This window comes from Erpetoichthys calabaricus, chromosome 6 (genome assembly GCF_900747795.2).
Source record: "Erpetoichthys calabaricus chromosome 6, fErpCal1.3, whole genome shotgun sequence".
Classification (NCBI taxonomy): Eukaryota; Metazoa; Chordata; class Cladistia; order Polypteriformes; family Polypteridae; genus Erpetoichthys; species Erpetoichthys calabaricus.
The window spans coordinates 192773933-192798415 of NC_041399.2; the positions used below are offsets into that span (position 1 = coordinate 192773933).

The following is a 24483-nucleotide window of genomic DNA, read 5'->3' on the forward strand; positions in this document are numbered from 1 at the left end:
TTGCTTTTAAATGTATATACTTTTTCTTTACATCTAGAAATAATTGAAATAATAAAGTAAATACTGGGCATTTGTTGTCATGGATATTTACACTTTCTTTTCCTACAGGATTTGAATTCCCCTTGGGATTAGTTTATCTAATGTAATCTAATAATCTAGCAGGCTGAGGGAGACATACCAAAGTGACGGATATCACAATAAAAGTAAAATATTGTTGATTGGTATGTGGTTTTAACCAAGGTATATTAGCCTCTATGGGTCTAAGGTATTCGAGGATCAAGGCATGTCAGTCTTCAGGTCTAAACCATATCAGGAGACACCCATGTGTTGTTCACACCAAAGCCAGTGGGCGTAAAGGGTCTGTGCATGTGTGTCTTTCTGTATAATTATAAAACTGACAAATTCCATTCATCACATGATATTACAGCATACAGTTCTACATTAATTTCAAGTACTTACTGGCTGAGAGACTGGAGAATATGGGGCTTCACGATTAGGGCTATTTACAGCAGGCTCAGTAGAACTGCCCTGTCAAAAAGAATATAAAAATATTAATATAATAACATATTAAGAAATAAAAGCAATCAAAATTGAAAACGCTGAACAAAACAAATCTGAACTACAGCAACACCCTTCTGGTAGCACAGTTTCAACAGAAACTACCATCAAGGGATGCCTGAGATTTTATGCAACAATTACAGAAGAGTGAAACAAAATTTTAAGGAATAAATGGGGGAAAATGTAAAAAGAGTAATATTAGAGAGAAATCATTTTCATAAATTTTAACACTATTTTTTTTCACTTATTTTTATTCTAAGGTGGCTATACCTTGGTGATAGCTTTGTGGTTCAAAGGATGTCTGATGAACTAAATTGTCTATGTTACACAAAATAAAATGACTAAGACTTTAAGTTGGCTTATTAATTTGGGAAAATACTTTTTTCAATAATAAGAAATATATGGTGTTAAGCCTACACAGTGCACTCTTTTAAAAAAAGGGAATTAAACATTATTAGATAAGGAAATATGATTAAAAATGGCTTATCTCAGACAGGCTACCTAAGATAATCTTTTCAACAGTGCTATACCCCCAAACGTCTAAAACCAAATTTTTACAAACCTACTGCATGATCCTAATAGATGAACATCGCTAAAAAAAATAAATCAATTTGGCCATTTATAATATTTGCAGAGAACAATGCTCATAAACTGTTTTTATAATTTTTCTTTAAAAATTGCCTTTTTGAAGTGATTTAAGAGGCAGGGGCCAGGCTGAGAACACTCATGTTCCTCATGATAATCTCAAATAATAAAAATTCTCAGCCAAAACACCAATATTGTGGTTAATTCCTGGAACCAGATCTGGGTAAACAGCAAATGTAGTCTGGTTCTGCTCTGTCTGAAAAAAAGCCACATGAAGCCTTTTTGAGAGCTTCTGCAAGTACAAGGTGAAAATGAAGGTCACATTCACTATCATTCAGTGACAGGCTAATGTGGTACCTAACTATTGTAGACCTCAGCAAAATAAAAACACCCTGTGGACGTGCAATGTAATTTCTCTTGCAGAGATGAAGTGAGAGCTCACATGGGAGATTGAGAAAACACTAGCAAGATACTGTGAAATTCAACTGTACAAGCAACTTTGGATCTGGAACGAGATATCAGGATCACAAAGTGTCTGTCCTGCTTGGTAGCTGCCCGATGCTAAAGGTTTTGTGTGGGTATGCCAACAAGCCTTTGGCTGGGTGATAGCTATAGTCAATGAAGGGGTTGCCTTAACATGACTTCCGATTGCAGAGAGAAAAATGTTGACTGGTATTCTATTTATTTTGTCTTTAAGACCTATTGAATTTGGTCTTTGAGAAAATACCACCTCCTGACTTTTTAGTCATGCTGGAAAACATTACTGTTCATGTACATAATGACAGAATACCTGGAGATGTATGACTGGGAGGAAAAGTCTGCCTAACTTGAATCTGAGCAGCACTGTTTTATGAATTTCTGTGTTAGTAATGTTATGGTCCATAATGAACACCATGAGCAAACACAACAATAAATGCACCTAGTACTAGATTACCTTGTCACAAAGTTGTCAATGACTTGTCAACCAGTTTCCACTTTGTGATCACCACCACTAATGATCATTTGTCTCAGACAGATTTAGTACTCAGTAAAGGCAGTCTGAAAACCTAAACATGCTATTAAGGATTTGCTAGGAATGACTAGCAGAATATTTGGAACCGAGTTTAACTCTCATCTCTGGAAGAGCTTCCGTGGCATGTCAGTGGAAGTTAAAGTCATACGGTCTGAATTAACAGTGTACAAGACTTCAGTGGTTGAGGTAGTTGCAAGGAGTTGTGGCCAGAAGGTTGTTAGTACCCGTCATGGAGGTCAACGAAGAAACTGTTCATGAATACCAGTGGTAAAGGAAGTTGTGGAAGAACAAGATATTCCATTCAATATTAATTGGAAGATCTCTACATCTGATTGATAGGTACCAGAATACCAAACTGTCAACAGCTACAAGAGCAGCTTAAGCAAAATCCCTTGTGACTGGGTGGAACTGAAAAGAACCTGGAGAATGACTTAGACTGCCTTGAAAAGGTTCTGGCAAACAATTTTACTGTTCTAAAAGAACAGATGGAATATTGCACAGACTATTCTCAGCAAGTCTGTCAAAACAATGACTTCAAGCTGGTGACATTGTTAATGGATAGAACAAGCACTCTGAACAAATCCTAACCTTAGTGGATATTACCTCCTCCTCGGAGGATGTGCTAGAAGCATTCATTGGTGTTGGGTCCATCCCCGAGGTTGAGTTTACTGCATTGTCTACAAAAGCTTTGGAGTACTAAGGCCATAAAAGTGCATTGGTGCTGACCAGAAAGGCTGAAAGCATTAGATATTACGGTGTGCACTGGCTAACACACCCTGCAATGTTCTATGGCTTTGGGATGACAGGCATGACTGATGATCCCCAGAGAAATAAGAGGGTGTGATCTACACTTCTCAGCCTCCAACAGAAAGCCAATACCAGGGTAATGGAATGGAGACTGCACCTGATATACAGATTACTCTGTAATGGTTCAGCTGAGTGGGATCCTGCTGTTATAAGAATCAGTTCCACTAAATGTTCAGCCAGGTTTTTTTTTCTCCAAGGAAAAGGGTGAGTTTTTCTCCTTAGTTAAGAAATGAGAAGCTAGGTTTATGTTCTATAACAGGGTTAGGGGTGCAGAAATATAATACATTAGGAAAAATGCTGTTTCTTCAAATCAAGGAGCCAGTTAACTACTGGCATGTGACCTACCTGGATAAGCTTGCAAAATGGAGGAAAAAATGTCCTAAATATACAGGAGTCTGGGCAGTGAATGACAGCAATGAAAATAAGTCTTAAGGCAAAGCATAAAATGTAAATCCTATAGTTCTATCACTTATCAGCTTCTGACTTCACACAAGAGATATGGATTGAGATAGCGAGAATACTTGTCACTTTTCAACAAACTAGGGAAAGAACTGTGCAGTAAAACTTTCAGGAAGAGTACAAAGTTTTGGTCACACAGAATAAAAATACGAGGCACTACAATGTAAACATTATGTTCACCACAATAAGTGCACTGTCTTAATGGTTTTAAATAACTCTCAATTATAGATTTGACAAAACTCTTATCTAAAAATTGGTAAAGGTTACAATATCTATAAAAAATTATCACCTCAAAATTTATTTTCCTACTTATGCATTAAGCATACTTGCAGAACAACCACAAAAAAGAAGAACGGTCATTCCTAATTGTCATACTTCTAAAATAAGAGAGTACATGTAAACATGTGAAATGTACTTATTATGTATTCTTTATTCTAATAACTAGTAACACAAGTAAAGGGATATCAGTTTTACTGCAAGGTTTGCCAATGAAATCTAAGAATTTTTTTTTTTTTTTAAACACACAGATAATAAGGACTGGAAGATAAACCTAGGGACAGAAAATATAAATCTTTGGAATTCCAAATGTGCCAGAAAGGTCAAAGGCTGCGCAGCTGGCTCAAAGCCTAAATAAGAGATATCATTTCAGGCTGTACTCTCAGTTCTAAATCCATGTGCCTCATCAACGAAACATAAAAACAAATGTAACTGCATGAAACAAATAGCTGTGTAAAACTTCTCTGACAGAACACTCCAGAGAAAAAAAACTATGAATATGAAACAATAAAATAGGCAGAGGAAATATGTAAATTAATATGTTGTAACTAAAATGTGGCTACACTCATAATATTAACATTGCTCCTCCAATGTCTGAATTTGTTTTTATAAAACAAGCCTAAAACAGATATACACAATTATGATAATCACATGGGAAAAAAATCTCAACCCATGCTCTTGATGTAGATCATATATGTCAATGTCAAATTGATGAAACAGTTTTCAATGCAGCATGTTAAAATAAAACCTTAGCATTCACTTAATTATACTCAGTACAAAAAGGCATGCACATAAACTCCAAGATACATGTGACCCGAGTACTGCAATCCATGCAAGATTAAAGGTTTAATAATAACACAGGACTGAAAACTTTTTCTGCAACAGACACAAAATATGCACATAAATACTTGTGGTGTATGGGAAAATGTACATTAAGAAATCTCCAACCATGAATTATCTGAATTTACAGAAGGAGTAACGCAAACTCTTGCATGGCCCATTTACTAAAAAATGAAAACCTACTTGTATGGAGAAAAGATAACTTTTTTTTTAATCCAGCTTCTAACTAATGTTATATAAGATGGTCAAATGTTTCAGAAAGATGTATTAATGTTCTATCAAAAATACAAATCACTAGAGTGAAGTATTAACAGAGAAACGTCATAGGTACTGCATGCTGTATGCTTTGGTGAAAAGGCAGAAGTAAATCACGGAACTCGGCAGTGCCCGTGCAGCCAAGCAGTTAAGACATGCTAAAAGCAATCTGCAAAGATAGCACAGGAAGTTACAGCTTGCCTTTGAATACAGATTTGTTTGTAAACGGCCCAATTTCCCATAGCCAACAGGAGGTCCTAAAAGTATCCTTGCTTCAGCAGGTTTGGTTTTCCTCAGCCGATTGGCCACTAAAAAGGGATTCTCACTAAAACAAATTGGTTGGGAGTCCACCAGGTTTTCTTCCTCCTCCTCCTCCACTTGTGGAGGATTTTTCTCTTTTAGCACTGGGGAAACTACAATATTCTTTGATGCAGAAAATTTTAGCTTTTCATCTTGACAGTCAATTGACAAAGCATTTTGGCAAGGAACACTTGCAGGTAAGGAACTGGGGATGAGGATCTGAGGCTCAGAGTACAATAACCTTCTGTCTTCTGTAGGAACCCCATGTGTAATCTCAAGAGAGTTGCTGTAGGACTGCTCAGCTACCTCCATTGCAAAAGGCGGCGTAGCACACTTACAGAGCTGAGGAAGAGTAATAAACTGAGTTAGAAGAAAGGTACAAAAAAAAAAAAAAAAGACGGGGAAAAATAAACAAAAAAGGAAAATGAGGAGGCTATAAAAATATTACACCAATTACCAGTGTACTGCCAACTAGAATCAAAACATAAGTGCACATTATTCATAAACGTGTTACCCAAATAACTCCAGTATTTTGAAGGAAGTTGATACAAAAAAAAAAACAACTCTCAGAACAGAACAAGAAACCTTACATAATAAAAACACCTGGTAATTACTTTAAAACCAAAAAGGCAATAATCACTGAATTTAAATGAACCATGCATTACACATTTTAAAAAGTACTTCCACCTGAAGAAACCGCACTCAAAACTAGATGCTATAAAAATTCTATAAAACCGTGACCTGAAGAAGAACAGACAGCTGTCTTAAGCATGCAAAGTATTGTTGACTCAGACGGAGAAATGGTAAGCTAATAAACGCTCTCCAGAGCAGAGCCAAGATGAACAAGGTAAAATCAAAAATCTGAAAGCTACCAAATTCACATTTAAAAACTGGACTGTTAATACTGTCCAGCTTGTTGCACACTTCCTGAAACTATAGAAGATTGGAATTGTTCCCAAACAAAAAGTTAAGTAAATGTGATTAAGCAGTAAGAAACAATTAAAAAGTCATTAAGATTAGTTAAACTAAGAAAAATAAATATATCACAATTACACTAATTTTTTATGGTAAACAACACTTCTCATCCAGAAAAATTTAACACAAAAAAAAAATGAATTACTCACAGGCACAACGAGACCAGCTTGATGCTTACCAAAAGAAGCCAGAGTGCTATTCTGATGACTCCTCTTGTCAAGCACAGCCCCCCCCTTAAGAACAGTCAAGAGTCAAAAATAAACCGTGACAAGTGGCTGCTATGGCATCAGCTGTGCACATGGACCCATTACTAAATTCCTGAAATCCCACAGACAAAGTGCAATGAATTTAGCTCAGGCAAAATGTGAACACTGTCCCAATGAGTAATGCTGAATAGTCTCACATTGTAGGATAAAATTTAAATATCAATCATTATGCGGAAAATACACAAAGTAAGCACTAGCTTAACTAAGAAATGCATAATGACACAGTAGTTAATGTTGCTTCATCACAATACTTGAAACCCTGGTTTGCTTATTGACTGGGAGCCTTCTGTGTGGAGTTTACATGTTTTCCCCATTTTTGCACAAGTTTCATCAGTGGGCTTTGTACCTCTAAAACTATTATAGTTTCACATGGATATTATTATTAAAAAGGCATGAAGTTAACCAAGTTTATTGGCATGCCAAAATATTAGCAAACTTTTACTCCTGCACCAGAAAGTATTCTGACCAAATGCATCATGGTGTGGTTTGATAACCTGACCGGGTTCGCAAGCTCTTCCAAAGGACTGTCAATACAGCTTCTAAAATCACTGGGGATTCCATCCAAACCATCCAGTTTTCACTTCTGCCATCTGGTAAACCCAACCAGAGCCTCACTACATACTCCACCAGCTTCAGAGTCAGCTTCTTCCACCAGGCCAAAAGGCAACTGAATTCTGGCAATTTAAATCTTACCTGCCCAGTACTGTACCCACCTACTGATTTTCATGTATTTCTACTGTACGTTACATATGTACTGTCATTTACTTTTTTTATCTCTACTGTTTAATACAATCTATGGGTCTATGCAGTTTTGTTTTACACTATGTACATTAGACCAGTCTTCTCATTTTTATTTATATATCATTTACCTTATCTTATTGCCTATATACAGTTAGGTCCATAAATATTTGGACAGAGACAACTTTTTTCTAATTTTGGTTCTGTACATTACCACAATGAATTTTAAATGAAACAACTCAGATGCAGTTGAAGTGCAGACTTTCAGCTTTAATTCAGTGGGGTGAACAAAACAATTGCATAAAAATGTGAGGCAACTAAAGCATTTTTTTAACACAATCCCTTCATTTCAGGGGCTCAAAAGTAATTGGACAATTGACTCAAAGGCTATTTCATGGGCAGGTATGGGCAAGTCCGTCGTTATGTCATTATCAATTAAGCAGAGAAAAGGCCTGGAGTTGATTTGAGGTGTGGTGCTTGTCTGTTCACAGCAAAATCTTCAACATGCAACATGCGGTCAAAGGAGCTCTCCATGCAGGTGAAAGAAGCCATCCTTAAGATGTGAAAACAGAAAAACCCATCCGAGAAATTGCTATAATATTACGAGTGGCAAAATCTACAGTAGGGTGCATCCTGAGAAAGAAAGAAAGCACTGGTGAACTCAGCAATGCAAAAAGACCTGGACGTCCACGGAAGACAACAGTGGTGGATGATCGCAGAATCATTTCCATGGTGAAGAGAAACCCATTCACAACAGCCAACCAAGTGAACAACACTCTCCAGGGAGTAGGTGTATCGATATCCAAGTCTACCATAAAGAGAAGACTGCATGAAAGTAAATACGGAGGGTGCACTGCAAGGTGCAAGCCACTCATAAACCTCAAGAACAGAAAGGCTAGATTGGACTTTGCTAAAGATCATCTAAAAAAGCCAGCACTGTTCTGGAAAAACATTCTTTGGACAGATGAAACCAAGATCAACCTCTACCAGAATGATGGCAAGAAAAAAGTACAGAGAAGGCGTGGAACAGCTCATTAAACAAAGCATACCACATCATCTGTAAAACACGGTGGAGGCAGTGTGATGGCTTGGGCGTGCATGGCTGCCAGTGGCACTGGGACACTCATGTTTATTGATGATGTGACACAGGACAGAAGCAGCCGAATGAATTCTGAGATGTTCAGAGACATACTGTCTGCTCAGATCCAGCTAAATGCAGTCAAATTGATTGGGCGGTGTTTCATGATACAGATGGACAATGACCCAAAACATACAGCCAAAGCAACCCAGGAGTTTATGAAAGCAAAGAAGTGGAAAATTCTTGAATGGCCAAGTCAGTCACCTGATCTTAACCCAATTGAGCATGCATTTCACTTGTTGAAGACTAAACTTCAGACAGAAAGGCCCACAAACAAACAGCAACTGAAAGCCGCTGCAGTAAAGGCCTGGCAGAGCATTAAAAAGGAGGAAACCCAGCATCTGGTGATGTCCATGAGTTCAAGACTTCAGGCTGTCATTGCCAGCAAAGGGTTTTCAACCAAGTATTAGAAATGAACATTTTATTTCCAGTTATTTAATTTGTCCAATTACTTTTGAGCCCCTGAAATGAAGGGATTATGTTAAAAAAATGCTTTAGTTGTCTCACATTTTTATGCAATCGTTTTGTTCACCCCACTGAATTAAAGCTGAAAGTCTGCACTTCAACTGCATCTGAGTTGTTTCATTTAAAATTCATTGTGGTAATGTACAGAACCAAAATTAGAAAAAAATTGTCTCTGTCCATATATTTATGGACCTAACTGTATACTTCCCTGCAACTTCCTGCAAATGTGGCACAATAATTTTACTACACTCTCACAATGTATATGGCAATAAATCTCTAGTCTAATATTTGATCTGAGTTGGTTCCGGCCATGTAACAATCGCTGCCAAGGAAGCATCTCAAGATGACCCCGTACTGGAAAATTCTGTTGCAGAAAAACAGATGGATGAAAAGAAAATGTTTACCATTTTGGTCATTAGATCATATATACTGTAGACATTATATCCTGACTTCAGCATTTTCCTTGGTTACCTTGTAGCTTAGAAATTAATTGCATAACATGTACTTCCACTATATTAACAGATTAACAAGCCCCTGAGACAAATCCATGATGAAAGCACAATATAATTCATCATTAAATACAAGTATATGTAACATGTAAAAATTTATTTTTGTTCACCTGCTTTTGGGCATTTTCTGTGGAGAAATCAGCAAATGGGCAGCATGTTAGGATGTTACAATTTGTAGATCATGAAAATGATAGTCAATTGCAAATGGTTACATGTGTTTAGTTAAGTGCTTGCAACCAAACATTAGAAGCTCAGCTAATTTAAATCAGAAACATCATCTGCATAAGTATTCTGCCAATAAGTATCTGCGATGTGCTTATATTCTCCTTTGAGCTATACATTCCAAACTCTTAATATGCCCACAAGAGTAAAATATTTCAACTAAATTAAAGAATTTCCAATGACCTTAAACAAATTTAAATTAACAGTAATTCTACTTATGCATTCTGACAGATAATATAATATTTAAAGAGTATGTTTGCAGCTAAAGTATGCTATAATGCCAATGTTGCCTGGAAAGTCTCAATCTATCTTGTGGAACTTGAAGTACAGAATATGCCACCATGAATAATGCCTTGTTCCATCATTAATGTGATATGTATTGTATACCATTGGTTATACTATGTACTCGGTATTTAACTGTTCTTGAAGCAGCTGTTAAAGAAACTATTGAATAGAACAGACAGAAATGTTTCATCATTTATTTTTTGTAGAGAATAATTCTGGCCAGGAATTAATATATTTGCTTTGGGTTATTGCCGTTATTTCTATTATCAGTAATCACTTCAGACAGTTATGGACAGCTCTAGTGTAAAAATATCAAAATTGGGGATCCCCTTATATTTAAAACTATAATAAAAATGTAAACATCAAAACTATTTTTATTTTCAAAAATAAACTAAAGTAGAATGTGTATACCATTTCTTAACTGATCATGCTTTATTTGTTAAAATTAAAAAAAAAAATCAGTTATTTCATATTTTTTGTATAGCCTGAATTGAAACGTATGATGTATACAATAAGCAACTTGCTAATGTAAAGATCACAAAGAGCAAACAGAGATCACAGCTGCTTTGTGTTTCGGGCACATCTAAATTTATCAGGTTCAAATACCACAGAGGATAACACTGTAAGCAGCAAGCACCGAGTGGCTCCTCCAAAAACCACAAAAACTCTGTCAACATTAAGCAATAAAAATGTATCATTACTACATACAAATTATCACTCAGTTGCCCATGACTTTTAGTATATACCAGAAAAGGTGGTAATCAAAAAATTTAAACCACAGAAGGATTATAGGTTATATACAGCACACTGATAAAGATTAAAACAACTAAACAGACCCAAGAAGGTATTTTGTATTGCTTACATAGTATTCTATTTTTTTTATTCTTTTGAGATTCTCAAATCTTAACTTTCTTGAAACAAACAACACATAATATACATCTTAAGCATTTTACACTGATAATTTTAGCTCTGTTTGCATAAAATACAAAAAATGCCGGCATTTGTCAATGAAATGTCCTTATGTTGGTCTGTTTGTATAAAATAACCTTTCTACCGATGGAGTGATTTAGTTGAAATTTAGTATTTGGGATTTCTGTTTTTATTGAGATATTGCTAAGGCAGAGTGCTAAACAATTTTCTGAAATTAAAAAAACTTGCATTTAAAAGTATTTGGGAATTTTTGGAATAAACAAAAATGTTATATCTCTGTTTTAATAAAAATAGAATTTCAAAACAGTTAAGTTTCCAAATGAATCAGAATATTATGTAATTCGTACATTTTTTTAACTTGAAAGTTCTGTGGATGTGTGATTTACTTCATCACAAGGTAGACTGTAATTCCTCTTGCTGAATGTACACTATATTACTGCATAAACTAATAAACTCCATTTTTAATGGTTACCCTTATGCTGTAAAAATGCTGCTTCAGAAGTTACTGGAAGACTGCTACCATCAGAAATATTAATAGCACCTGCATGTACAATGGATGCCTTAGCTGACTCCTGTTTTAAATTTTTTTATTTATGCCTTAACTGATTTGGTCATTGGTGCATTTTAATCACAGAATTAAATCAAATTAAAGATTACAATATGCAAATTATTAACTAAAAATAGTAAGCTATAACAGCATTGACATTATGCTCTTTTGCTACTTTGTTGTTGTACACCAAAAAAAGCTGTTGTATAAAATAATGTCTGACTTTTGAGGTGCCCTGGTCATCATTTGTATAAAGTTCATGAGTGAGTGTCTAGCTGTCCAACTATTATTACGCTTTTTTGAGTGAGATTTAATGTATGCTGAAAACTGTAATAAAGATCAGAAAAACAACATTGTTGAACAATGTGCTTAAATTTGTATAGTAGATAAATACAAGAAAAATGACAATAGTGGATTATTTGCCAAACATGAGGTAACATTTAATTGTGTACTATAAAAATGACCCAAGGAATATCCACAAAAAAAAAAGTTTCTATGGAATTTAGCTAAATATAGAAGCTTTTTTTCATATATACAATATTCAAACATAACAGATATATTCATTACTTTGTCTACAACAAACAGACAACAGAAATGTGTCAATTTATATTTCTAGATAATTGGTATTTTTTGATGTAAATTTGCTAATGTTAAAATAAACTTGATAAAAGTTTATGATTTTAACAGTTTATTTGAATATATACATGGCTTTTTGATGAACACAGGGTTTTAGGAATTAAGTTTATAAAGATGAAACTAATTGGTTTGTATACAAAGTCTGAAATAATTAAGAATGAATTTATAATTATATGCATACCGCTGTGTCTAAACAAAAATAAGATGCTTGTTTTGTGTATTACAAGCTTTTATACTCGGGCAACATGGTGGTGCAGTGGAGCTCTGCTGCCTCACAAGGAGACGACCAGGATTGCGTTACCGGGTCCTCCCTGCAATGAGTTTGCATGTTCTCCCTGTGACTGTGTGGTTTTCCACCAGGTACTCCAATTTCCTCCAACAGTCCAAAGAAATGCAGCTTAGGTGGATGGGTGATGCTAAATTGTTCCTAATGTGTGTGTGTGTTCACAATGCGATGGGCTGGCACACTGTCCAGGATTTGTTCTTGCCTTGTGCCCTATGCTTGCTGGGATAGGCTCCAGCCCTCTATGACCTTGCTCAGGATTATGTGGGCTTAGAAAATGATATGGTATGGTACAAGCTTTCATACAGTAATTATCACAATTTTCCCTATTTTTCACAAAACAAATTCTAAAACATTAAACATGTCATCATTTAGAAAACATTTACTATTAATTGATGTTTTCTAAAGATCCTAAAGGTTAAATGTTATTTCCACATTGAATTATTGGATCAATTAGAGTTCACAGATCACACATAACACTAAAATAGTATATGCATTACCAGTAATGATGCTTTTGAGAATAACACATCACTGAACAATCTTATGTACAATCAAGTCATATTGTGCATTGTTCTGAACATGAAGTACAAAGTGTGCATTTGCTTCTTGCAAGTGTACTGCTTACATTTAACACACATGATGCTGATCTTATTGTCAGTTCAGTGTGGGCATATCTGGCATGCTATTTGCTTGCAAAGTGGGTCTATACAGAATGGGAATTCTCCAAATGAATGTTCCTCATAACACATGCACCCCATTGATGTTTATGGAAGGTGACATCTTCTATCAGTGTGAGCCATCACTATGGCTCCATCCAGCTGCACTAGGAAGACCATCCTTCAATTGTTCTACATTGTCATCAAACTCAATACTGCCTGCTTTTTCTAAGGTATCCTCCACTAATCATAACATTTTTGTATACAAGTCTGTAGATATGATTCTGAAAAACTTATTTTTATAATATTGCCAAACATTTTCAAACAAACTAGGAAAAATCAAGAAGTATCAAGTTAAAAAAACAGTTTAAAGAGTTTTTAGATATGTCAAATACTGAATGCAGTCAAATTGACCCTAAACATAACAGAAGGGTTAAAAACACTTCAACTACTTTATTAAAACCTTCACAATTCTTTCAGTCTCACAGACAATAGCACTCTTATTTAAATGCAATTCAGACACTCAGTTAAACCCATCCTACATTCTTTCTCACAAAAATACAAACACTACCATTTTTATTTAAAAGCGGTATATCCATCCTCTTGATTTTTTCTCACTCTCTAATTTACATTCACATTTACACACACACACTTAACACACACATTTAAACACTGTGTTTCTGAGACGAAACCGAGGATGACTCTCTCAAGTGCTTTACTTAGGGTTCAGATGAGCTCTACATTTGAAGGCAGCCATGTCACAATGAAATAAGAATGATCCCCCCCCCAATATGCATACAAACTGTGAAACGCAAGTCTTAGAAAAGGTATTTCATAAATATCTAGAAAATGTACTGTATACATACTATATCTACTAGAAAGAACCCAGGCCGATGGCATAACATTTAACAATTATTGTAAGAAACACTCTGTAGTAGGGGTGGGCAGTATGACCAAAATTCTATATCAAGGTATTTTTCTAAATTATCCCGGTTTCACGGTATTTTTTTCCCCATGCATGAGTGGATGTTAACCACATTTTCCACTGGAATTACTGGCTAAGAATAACCTATTCCACTGTCAAGAGTATTGTACATTGTACAAAAAAACCATTTTAATGTGCACACAAGTATTAATACAGGTTTGCATTGCCCCATAAAGTGATAGTTTTCAAGGGGTTGGCACTAATGGAGAAGGTATCACATTGCATGACAGATGCAGTCAAAATATAGAACCTTTTTATTGAATAAATTTTGCAAAAACTTAAACTATAATTTTGACAACTTATTTTCAACCATACAAAGAGGCATTTAGACTTAGTAAAATATCCAGAAGTGCTTGTCAAAAGTTGTATTGCACTGAATATGTCTTAGAAAAGGAATAAATAGTAAATATTTTTTGTAAAACAACTACACTTTCTGTTAATGTTAATCTTTGTCCACTGACACGTTAAAGTGACTTTTTAAACAACTTTATCATCATTAAACTGCATAATATTTAAACTAATAAATAATAACAATAAATAATAGTATTATTACTGATAGTTGCACTATTATGTTCAGTGTAGAGAACTTTATCGCAGGTGTGACGAGGCTCCAAAAAACTGGATGTATGAATGGGTATCACACAGGTTTAACTTAAATATTGTATAAATGTTGGGTTTGTGATCTGGTGGTCGGAGACACGAACACAGAATTCAATGCATGTTCTTCTGAGCGGGCTTTCTTTATTGCATGCGTGCTGTCTCTATCTGACGTACTAAAACCCCAGTTCCTATCCGTCCTTTTTCTTTCTCCACATAACCAATCATCACACGATAAACGTCTTTGTGAAATTAAAACTAGTTATAAACTTAGCCCACGGAGTGTTCAGAACTTTAAAAATATCTTCGTTATCATGTTTAATTATGCCATCCATTCAGAGTTGAGCCCATCTCTGAACGAGTCGGCAGCACATCAAAGGATGAATATAAGCAAAACATACACTAGCAGGGTCAATATAGCACAACAAAACCCCACATCCTACATGACTTTGAAAGGAAACTGAAGCGCCGAGTAAACCCACCAGAAAAACATGCAAATGCAAGGCAGGCACGCTGCCGTGCCCCCATATGATTAATGCATGCTTTAATGCATTTCACCATGAAAATTATATTAAGTATTTATTTTAGCATTCTAAATGTTCAGAGAGAAGGAAGATCATGAAGTGAATGTATTCTGTGCGGGGTTCGCTGCCGGCGCCTCCTCTTAGTGCAAGAAGAAGTCAGTTTAAGAATCACTTAACACAAAGCATTTAATGTGCTATATAACTTAAGACGGGGTTTGAAAACATGTCGTCACACTATTACACAGTACCCAGGTACATTACACTGTATTGAAAACAAATAAAACAAGTACAACTTGGCTTGCAGTATTATCCAGTAGTATAGAAACAGTATTTACACATCTGACCTTTTAAAACTAAAGTATCTCCAGGCTCTCTGTCCATTTTCACCACGCAGCATTCCTATGCTACCGCCCACTATTTGGTGGTGTAGCAGTGAAAAAGAGCCCTAGTGCAACAAATCTGTGTTTAGCGGTGTAGCAGAGAAAAAGGTCCCCACTTGAACAGTTTCCTGCTGCGCCACGTTCCGAACGTCATTTAGGCAATTTAAACCGGTGTTGCGGTATAAGAAAAATCCATATCATAAAAAAAATTAAAAACGTTTTTCGGTATGAACCGGTATACCGCCCAGCACTACTCTGTAGCCTCCTTAAAGTAAATGATTTAAGAAAAAAATTATTTTGCCATTTTCTTCAGGCTATAGGACACCCTTCTTGACTAAATACTTTACCACAGTTGTTTACAAACTTAATATATGACAATGTCCTTATTAACAATGCTGCTAACTGATGTTTGATGAATATAAGTAAGCATATAAATACTAATAACCTACCCTGTTGACTTTTTGTAAGCTGGTAGAAGGAAGAGCAGCCAAAGTTTTATAATCCATCTTGAGAGGGCCAACATTATAACCCTGTGAAATCATATAAAGTTTTAATTAGATTAAGGATTTGGTGAGCAGTTTCATCCTCTTTCATAAAAGCAACAAAATTTGAAACCTCACATTAAATAAAAAGTATGATGAATTAATACATTACATATATTTAAATAATCTTTCCAAATACAGTCAAAGAAAATGGTTGTGTTTAAGAGAATACAGCATAAGGGTGATAATGATTTCTATCTAAACAAATGAATGCATGTTTTCCTGCATTTTATAACATCTATAGATCCTTTGCCTAACTCCACAAATTTAACAGGTGTAGCAGTACTTATGTACTAACCTGAAAAAGTAGAGTGTGTAGAATAGGTTTAGCAAAGTCTTTAGTAAAGAAAACCAGGACAGATGAATTGTTAAATGTTTACTTAAGAGACAATAAGGCAATCAGATCGGTGTGACTCAAGTATGATATAAAAAGCATGTTTAACTGGTGTTATTGGTTAAAGTATATGAAATAAAAATGCATACATATGTTACTTATTACATTGCAGTATTAATAAAACATTTATATTATAAACGTAGGTCGTTCACTAACTGGTAAAACCCAGAATGATATCTAATAAAAAGCTAACAAAAAAAAATGGATTTCAGTTAACTAGATTAATAATTCTATTCCTGTGTAACTTCTGACACCTGTATCTACAATAAGATTCAATTGGTTATCTAATGAGGCTATTAAGAATCAACAAATCTACCACTTGCTTCTTTTCAGTCCTGGTCCCACAAATGTAGTTTAAATATTGTATTTCTTTAGCATAGAAGGAATTTAACATGTGCATTAATGAAGCATGCGTTATGACTCCTTAGTGTGGATAAATACTGTAAATGTAACACAAAACAGAATCTGGCACACTAACAAGTGGAAAAACTTAATGCTCCAGTGCAAGGTATTTACTAAACCACTGATTAGCCTCTGTCTAATTTGCTTTACTGTACAATCCATAAATGATATCCTAAACAGCAATATTGGAGCACAAGTGGAAAAAATTATATGGTTTACAAATATTGTGTATTAGAACCAGAGTTAAAATCAGTTATAAAAAACTCACCCAGATGACCAGCTTGTAAAATTAATGTGTCATTAATTTACATATGTGTGGGGACTCAAATAAAAAAAAACAATATATATATATATATATATATATATATATTGGAGATAACTGTTTTTTCAACAAAAATTAGACATCCTGAAGCTTGTAAAGTACATTGTGTTTGTAAAGGAATATTGCAATACTTTAGATACTCATTACCCATTAAATTCTTGCAAAGCTTCACTTTTTAACAATTTTACATGCAATATTTGTATTTATAAAACATTGTGCAAACCCCAAAATTAGTCATTATTTAAATACAAAATACAATATTCTTTACAAATATTAAAATCCAGTTTTAGGATTTTATAGCATTACATCCTGACCTCTCAAGGTTTTTGGAAAAAGACTTTAAGGAGCATCTCATTCCCTTTTGCAGTACATACTGTATGATACTACACATTATTTAAAGCAGTTTCAGTATAATACAGGAATTATCTCACAAGTTAACTTTGTAAATCACTTTACAAAAGGGAGTAAAATAAAATGCTTCCACATATGGATGGTAACATTCTCCTCTCAGTAATAAAAGAGGTATTGCAGGTATTGCATATTACCTGTGTCTATCAGTTTCTTTCCAATAAAGGAAAGTATACCCAAAAAAAATTAAAAAAATTATATATTTGATTAAGTAGAGTAATGCAAAACGTTTCTGCCTCATATGATATTCCTGCATTACAGTATATTTTTGACTAGCCCATTCCAAAACTCATTTCCTTCCATGATTCTAATATAGATTTACTTGAACATTCCTGAGTTAAGGGTTGTACAGCATGGCATTCCCTGAAAGAATTCTATGATACGGAGAAGAAATTAAGGTAATGTGTCTTAAAGTTAAATCAGGAAGGTCACAAAGTAGCAAAGCATTCCCAATCCAAGATACTACCACAGATATGAGATTTTTCTGTGAAATTTAGCATTTCCAATAACAAGTACATGTCAGCCTAACATATCCACTTTTGATTCCTTTTTCCATGGAACATTGTATTAGAGCTTCTGAGCATCATGCAGATGCACGGTGCCACCTGTGTTATAATCAGATAATTTTTTATGCATTTCAGTTTTTCTTATTTAATACGACCAATTGACTCTAAGCTGAAGCTATTTACTAGTAGTAATGGAATACTAAACTGTATTAATCCCCAAGGTGAAATTCTCTTTTTCATATATGCCAACTTACTCAGGGTTTTAGAGGCAGAGGGCAGTGTCAACTATTTGTACAGCCCACGATAAGTTTTTTTCCGTAGGCTTCAGAGATTATAGTATTAATCTGTTATCATTTGTACATGTACTCCAGCCATTGGTCTGTTCTTGTTAATGATTTCTGTAATGGTGTTCTTGTCACCCCTAACCAATATATACACAGTATGCGCTGTATCAGTTTCAAAACTTACAATCTTTCTGCTTTACTTTCACCTTATTGCTTTTCCAAGCTCTCTGTAAGCTGTGCAACCGTAATCTCTCCTTTATCATTATTATTTTGTTCTTCTAATTCTCACTGTTCTGTTGTCTCTAATCCAATCCAATTTTCATCTCCTGAAGCCTGGCTACATTTAACTTTCAATTCTTAATTGGAACTGTGTGTGGCCTAAAGTGCTTTGCAAAGAAAAAAGCAACCACCTTTCAAAGAAAAGATTGACTCCTTTCTTCATCTGACAATTTGGCAAAACATACACTGTATTTATACAGTAGATAGATATTCCTTCTTTACAGGCTTGTTGAATATTCAGATGGGAATCTTTGTCTCTACCTTTATTTCTCTTCAGTTCTATCTAACCAATTCACTATTTCTGCTGATGACCTTGACTTCTTCACTTAAATTGCTTCTGGATATTGCCAACCTTGTAAGATTCATCAGACTTATTTCCTTTCTGTTTTCCACTTATTTGGTGTCCTACACTCTTTCCTCCTTTTCTCATACAACTGGTTCTTAGTTCCTTGTGCTCTATTTTAAAACCTGTAGTATACTGCTTGATGAAAAATAGCCTGTGGGTTTCATTGATCCCATTTATTTCACAGATATGTTGTCAGGTTGGTTATTATTGGAAAGACAAGACTTCTGTTTTCCTACATTCTCCGTTTAGGCTATGTGGCTCTGTTTATAGTTTAGTAAGTCCATAAAGCTGCAGAAGTGACTGGATTTAAACACCTTTTTTAGATTAAAAACACATTGTTTGAAGGTTTTCAGGAACTTTTTTTTTTTTTTTTTTTTTTTTTTTAAGTACAAATCCTCTCTTGAAAAAATTCACCTTGACTGTGAATAACAAAGTTAGACAGATATATAATTGTTTGAGCCTGGCCTAAATGGCACTTGACAGTAAAAACCACAGTATTCCAATAACTGTAGCAAGTTATTCCTTTAACTAAGTGTATTTTACAGGGAGTACTACACAAGAAAACAACCCACAATAGGAAAAACAGCAGAAGCTAGAAAGTATATTTTTCAACATTTTCAAAGCAGTAAGATTGTATCTCTGGACTTAAGATTAACTTTACAACCATGAAACCAAATTGCTTCCTCCCATTTCAACAAAGATGAATAATTGTGCTCTGTGAATACATCTGTTAAAAATACTGTTACCGTTAGAAAAAAAATAGTGGAATCTGTGCGAAACAGTATATCAATTCTGTTAGAAAATTATGTGCCTACCTTTGGGTGCTCCTTAGAGGAAGCAACTACTGTATTTTTGTCAACCATATTTTAATTTTGTTTAATCCTAAGGATGAATTGTTGAGTTACAGCTCATTGTAAATACAACACTTAATTATTCTGAGAATCAGTGTCGGTTATTTATAACATGTTTCGCAAAGTTCAGCTCTAGGATTATAAAGGAAAACCACAAAAAGATACAGAACCTAAAACCTGCCAATGTCATTTTTGAAGGACACAACCTACAGGAGTAGGCAAAAGTAGGTTTACAGTTGTCTGTATGGAAAAAGACATGCAGGTTATGATTATAACAATAGTTTTATTAACTCAAAAGAATGTCACAATGGCACAGTAAACTTAAGATACTTGTCATGTGTAACAAATAAATAATAGTACACACCAATAAATAAATAAATAATAATATAAGAACAAACTCTATTTCACATACTCATAAACTGTAGTCTTTAAACACAATTGAGATAGTTCTGATAGAATTGATAAGATGTACATTCAAGAAGGTTTTTGAAATTTTTCCTAGATATGGGCATTAGTTATCAGCTACAGTAAGTGGATAACTTTACTCAAATATATCACGTAAATGGAGACAATCTGGCAAAATGTGCGTTAGTCAGTCCAAAGTGAGTAAAAAAAAAAAACCCAGAATGTTGTATTTGGCACCAAAACCTGAGGCAGTGTAATACTGCAGATTCAAATGAGCGAGTGAGGATTTTAGCTTAGTAAGGCAGGGTTAGCATAAAGTGGTCATGTCTAGACTAACGGACAACATTCCACTGGAATGGGTATTTGATATTGCAAAGTTACTATACTCTAATCACGACCAGGAGACAAAAAAACGAGGAAGCTTTAATAATCACTTGACTCAGTAGTGCCCCAAAAGGACAAAACAGGAGTTCCTCACCTCAGCCTCCTCCTCTAGAAGTCTGTTGGCCTCCTCGCGCTCCTTGCGCATTCTCTCCTTCAGGAAAACAGCACCAAGGGGAAGGAAGAAGGAAAAGCACCAAAACACAAAAGGATAGGTTGCCGGAGATAGGAAAGAAGGAAAGGGAAAACCCAGGCTGTTACAAAAGCTATACAAGGGACGTGCTAGAGAACAGTCAGGTCTATTAATTATAATGGTTAAAAAGCAAAAATAAAATATGAGGCAGATTTTGTGGAATTCCATAATGCATGCTTATATCAGGAGGTATCTACATATGAAACATGTATATGGAGGATGATAGAGATGATTTCCTGAGACTAATGTTGAAAGAAAAGAATAAATGAACAATAAAAGTACTGATACCAGAGAATATGTCATGAAACGTAACTCATCAGGAAGTGGTTTTCAGAGTTGTAGCTTAACCTGATTGTATACCCGGACCAAACTAGTTCAAAACGTGAGATTTTCATGGAAGATCACAAAAATGCATTTAAAAACAGCGGTTATATTTTTAACTACTTTAAAAATACTCATTTTAAAAGTCACAGTGCACAGCAGGATACATGCATATACCCCCAGTCAATGTAAATGTAGAGCATATGCCCTATATGTTTCCTATAAACTTTATAAAGGTGAGGAAAGAGGTAAGAAAACCTGAATAACTACCTGTTATTCACCTAATTAATTTCAATCAGCTTTTTTCAGTTGCATAATCACATGAACCTAAAATTCAACTTTAAAAACTCAAGGTACAAGTCAGCAGAGTATCCATGGTTGTAAGTCCACCAGGGTACACACTAATGTACAAGGCCACACTTACAGCAGTGGCAAGTTACTGTTGTAATACGAACGAGTTACTACAGCCCAGATTAAATGCAACAGGCTTGTGTAATGTTAAACCGTTATCTGTGCCAAGATAAATTACACCTCTACATAAACAGAAATAGCTAACCAAAATACAGTTTCCTTTCTATTAATTTGCTACTGCATAACAAAAGAAAGCAATAATGGTCATCAAAACTTCTGCCTTTAATAATTTAATTTTCTTCTAGGTGTACATTAGGGCAAAGGGAGAGGCCTTACAGTGAAATTTGCAAATGTTAACAGAAAAACCTGCAAACCTCTAAAGCACTTAGAATAGCTAATTATCTGCCTGGTATCCTGTCGTTCAACTTAAGTAGGCAATAAAAGTATTTCAATAAATCTGTGTTTACCAATATACTGTAGTACTGCTCAGTTTCTTAACATTTTTATGTTTCACTGACACTGATATAATCCTAAAAGCAATGAATCCCAAACTACTAAGATAGTAAAGTAACATAAATGTATTAGCATAAAGTCTTATTAATTAATAGCTTCACCATAAACAAACACAACAAATTATTAATACATTAATGAGTAAATGTATTAATACATATAAGCATTCCCTAAGGGATTTTGATTTCTCATTCTAAATTGTTAACTGCTTTTAAAGTTTCCAGATAACAATCCATCCACCCACTATCATGTTTTGTATGTGTTTTCTTTGAAAGAGAGAGAGGATTCTGGGGTCTAGTGATGCAATGGTAATGGTTGTGTGCAACCCCATGTTCTTAAAGGAGGAAAAGAACTTTTATTGACATACAAATTTAGTGGTGTTGACAGCACAACAGACTATTTGCTGGTGGTATACTCATGTGAGTTTGCCCTATCTTTGCTTTCCTTCCAAAATGCCAAAAAATACAATACACGAGGTACAAATCTCACCGTTCATATGTTTTTGCTGTAACCCTGAATAGTTTTTTTTGCTTGAACTCTGAATTGGATTGATGCATTCAAAAATGAATGAGCACATACTTAAATCCTCAAATCACAAATTTTTATTTGGATATCTATTTCAGATTTTGACTAAATTTTAATAGACAGTGGTCAGGACCAAACTGGGGCCGTCAATTAATCTAACATTTCACAGTTTTTAATGCCTGGAAAACATCCGGGATTAAATCACTTAGAGATCTGTACACAGACAACGCTTTTGCATCCTATGAACAATTACACTCCAAATTTAACTTACCAGCAACACATTTCTTTCACTACCTTCAAATTCAAAACTTTGTTAAACAGAACCTGCCCAATTTTCCTCACCTCCCACCCACCTCTATGCCGGAAAAAATACTGTTCAGTCTCGAGGACTCAGACAGCATTTCTGTAATATATAAAACTATTTTACAGTCTCTCCCTTTCAAAGATCCAAGAGAATAGTGGGAAAAGGATCTCTTACTCAATATTTCAGAAAAGGAGTGGAAAGTAGCAATGCATTGTATTCACTTGAGCTCCATATGTGCAAAGCATAGAATTATTCAACTTAAAATTATATATTAAGTGCATCTTCTCTTGTTTAAAATTGTCCAAAATGTTTCCAGGGCAAGATCCAACCTGCGAACCCTGCAATCAAGCTCCGGCCTCACTGGGTCACATGTTTTGGGCCTGCACCAAATTAACATCATTTTGGACCAAAATCTTTAAATGTCCTTCATATACAGCTTGGATGTCACAATCTCTCCTAATCCACTAACAGCTGTGTTTGGTGTACTTCCAGATGGGCTTAAAGTGGAGAAGGATAAACAAATTGTAATTGCCCGTACTGCACTATTGGCACATAGACTTATCTTGCTCAACTGGAATAATCCTAACTCACCTATTCTAAGTCAGTGGGTAACTGATGTTATATACTATTTGAAACTGGAAAAAAATCAAATTTGCACTTACAGGATCTGTACACAACTTTTTCAAAACCTGGCAGGAACTAATCAGTAACATTTTAAAATAAGCATTTAAATTGAGGAAGCAGGTTCTGTCTCCTCTTTTACTCCATTTACCTTTATTCATTTATTATTTTATCTTGTAATGGGCGGCTGGGTCCCATGCCCGGCCGGGACGCCCCTGCTGCATATGTTCTGGGGGAGCAGCCGTGGGCTCCTCAGTACCTCCTGCAGGGCGCTTGGTGGCAGCCTCCCTGGATGACGTTGGTGCCTCAGTTTCCCGCAGGGCTCCATGGGAGATGAACTGCTCCACAACCCTGTGGGGATCTGGGGTGGTCGCCAGGGTGTGCTGCGTGGAGCAGTCATGGACAAGTCTTCAGTCCCACCCGGAAGTGCAATTGGGACCAGGTGATCAAGCACCTGGACCCACTTCCGGGTGGGCTATAAAAGAGGCCAGCCACCACCACTCCACAGCCAGAATCGTGAGGAAGAGGACGAGGTTGCCTGGGAGGAGTGGTGGTAGTGCCAGAGGAAGGATTTGTTTGTGCTGTGTTTAAGTGCTTTGAGACTGTGTTGGGCCTGTGGGACACAGGGAAGACATGCCCCACGGATGAAGAGAAAATAAAAAGTCTTGTGATTTTACACGTGCCTCTGCCACAGTCTGTGCCGGGTCGGGCGCTATATAGCGCCTTATTACAATATATTCATTTGTCTTTACTAGCATAAATTCTTACACTGCTGGCCTAGCTCTCTTTCTCAGGGGTGGGGGTTGATTTATTTCAAACATTTTTTTTTTTTTTTTGTAAAACTTGAGTTGTGTGTATGGAATGTTATTTGATTTTAATAAATTCAATAAAACTATATTAAAAAAAAATTAATCTAACACTGCAAAATGAATTTTACAAGCAACACCAATAAAACAATTACTAGTTTTCACTCTAATGTCTGAATGCATACAAGATGACCATTCCTCAAACTAGCGAAATATTTTTTCAAGTCGACTGAATTCATATGTATAGTTTGAGCTAATCGAGTTATAATAAGGAAAGCTGACAAAAAACGCCCAAAATATCAACAACATATGATGTCATCTGAATCTTCCAACACACACAACAAAATCACTACAACCAACAACACACAATGGTAATTTTGCTCATAAATTTCCTCCATGGCTTGGATATTGATTCATTTCTGAATAGTCTTACTGAAGCCAGAGCTATAACATATATGTCTGGAGAAAACCATGAGTGAATTTTTCTTAAAACTGGGTCGGAAC

The 24483-nt window shown here is 35.3% G+C and overlaps 1 protein-coding gene across 17 annotated transcripts in view; it reads right to left on the reverse strand.

The window, feature by feature from the left end:
* The window catches only part of scrib (scribble planar cell polarity protein), a 284575-nt gene that overhangs the window by 75113 nt on the left and 184979 nt on the right, over positions 1 to 24483 (reverse strand). For 11 of the 17 annotated variants that reach the window (XM_051929184.1, XM_051929190.1, XM_051929189.1 and 8 more), the window contains 4 exons: positions 20446 to 20502; positions 15678 to 15758; positions 4994 to 5434; positions 460 to 528 (listed from right to left, as the gene is read on the reverse strand). In XM_051929184.1, the coding sequence (XP_051785144.1) occupies positions 460 to 528; positions 4994 to 5434; positions 15678 to 15758; positions 20446 to 20502 (648 nt within the window). The remainder of the gene's footprint in view (positions 1 to 459; positions 529 to 4993; positions 5435 to 15677; positions 15759 to 20445; positions 20503 to 24483) is intronic. The other 6 variants (XM_051929193.1, XM_028804216.2, XM_028804217.2 and 3 more) reach the window with 3 other exon arrangements.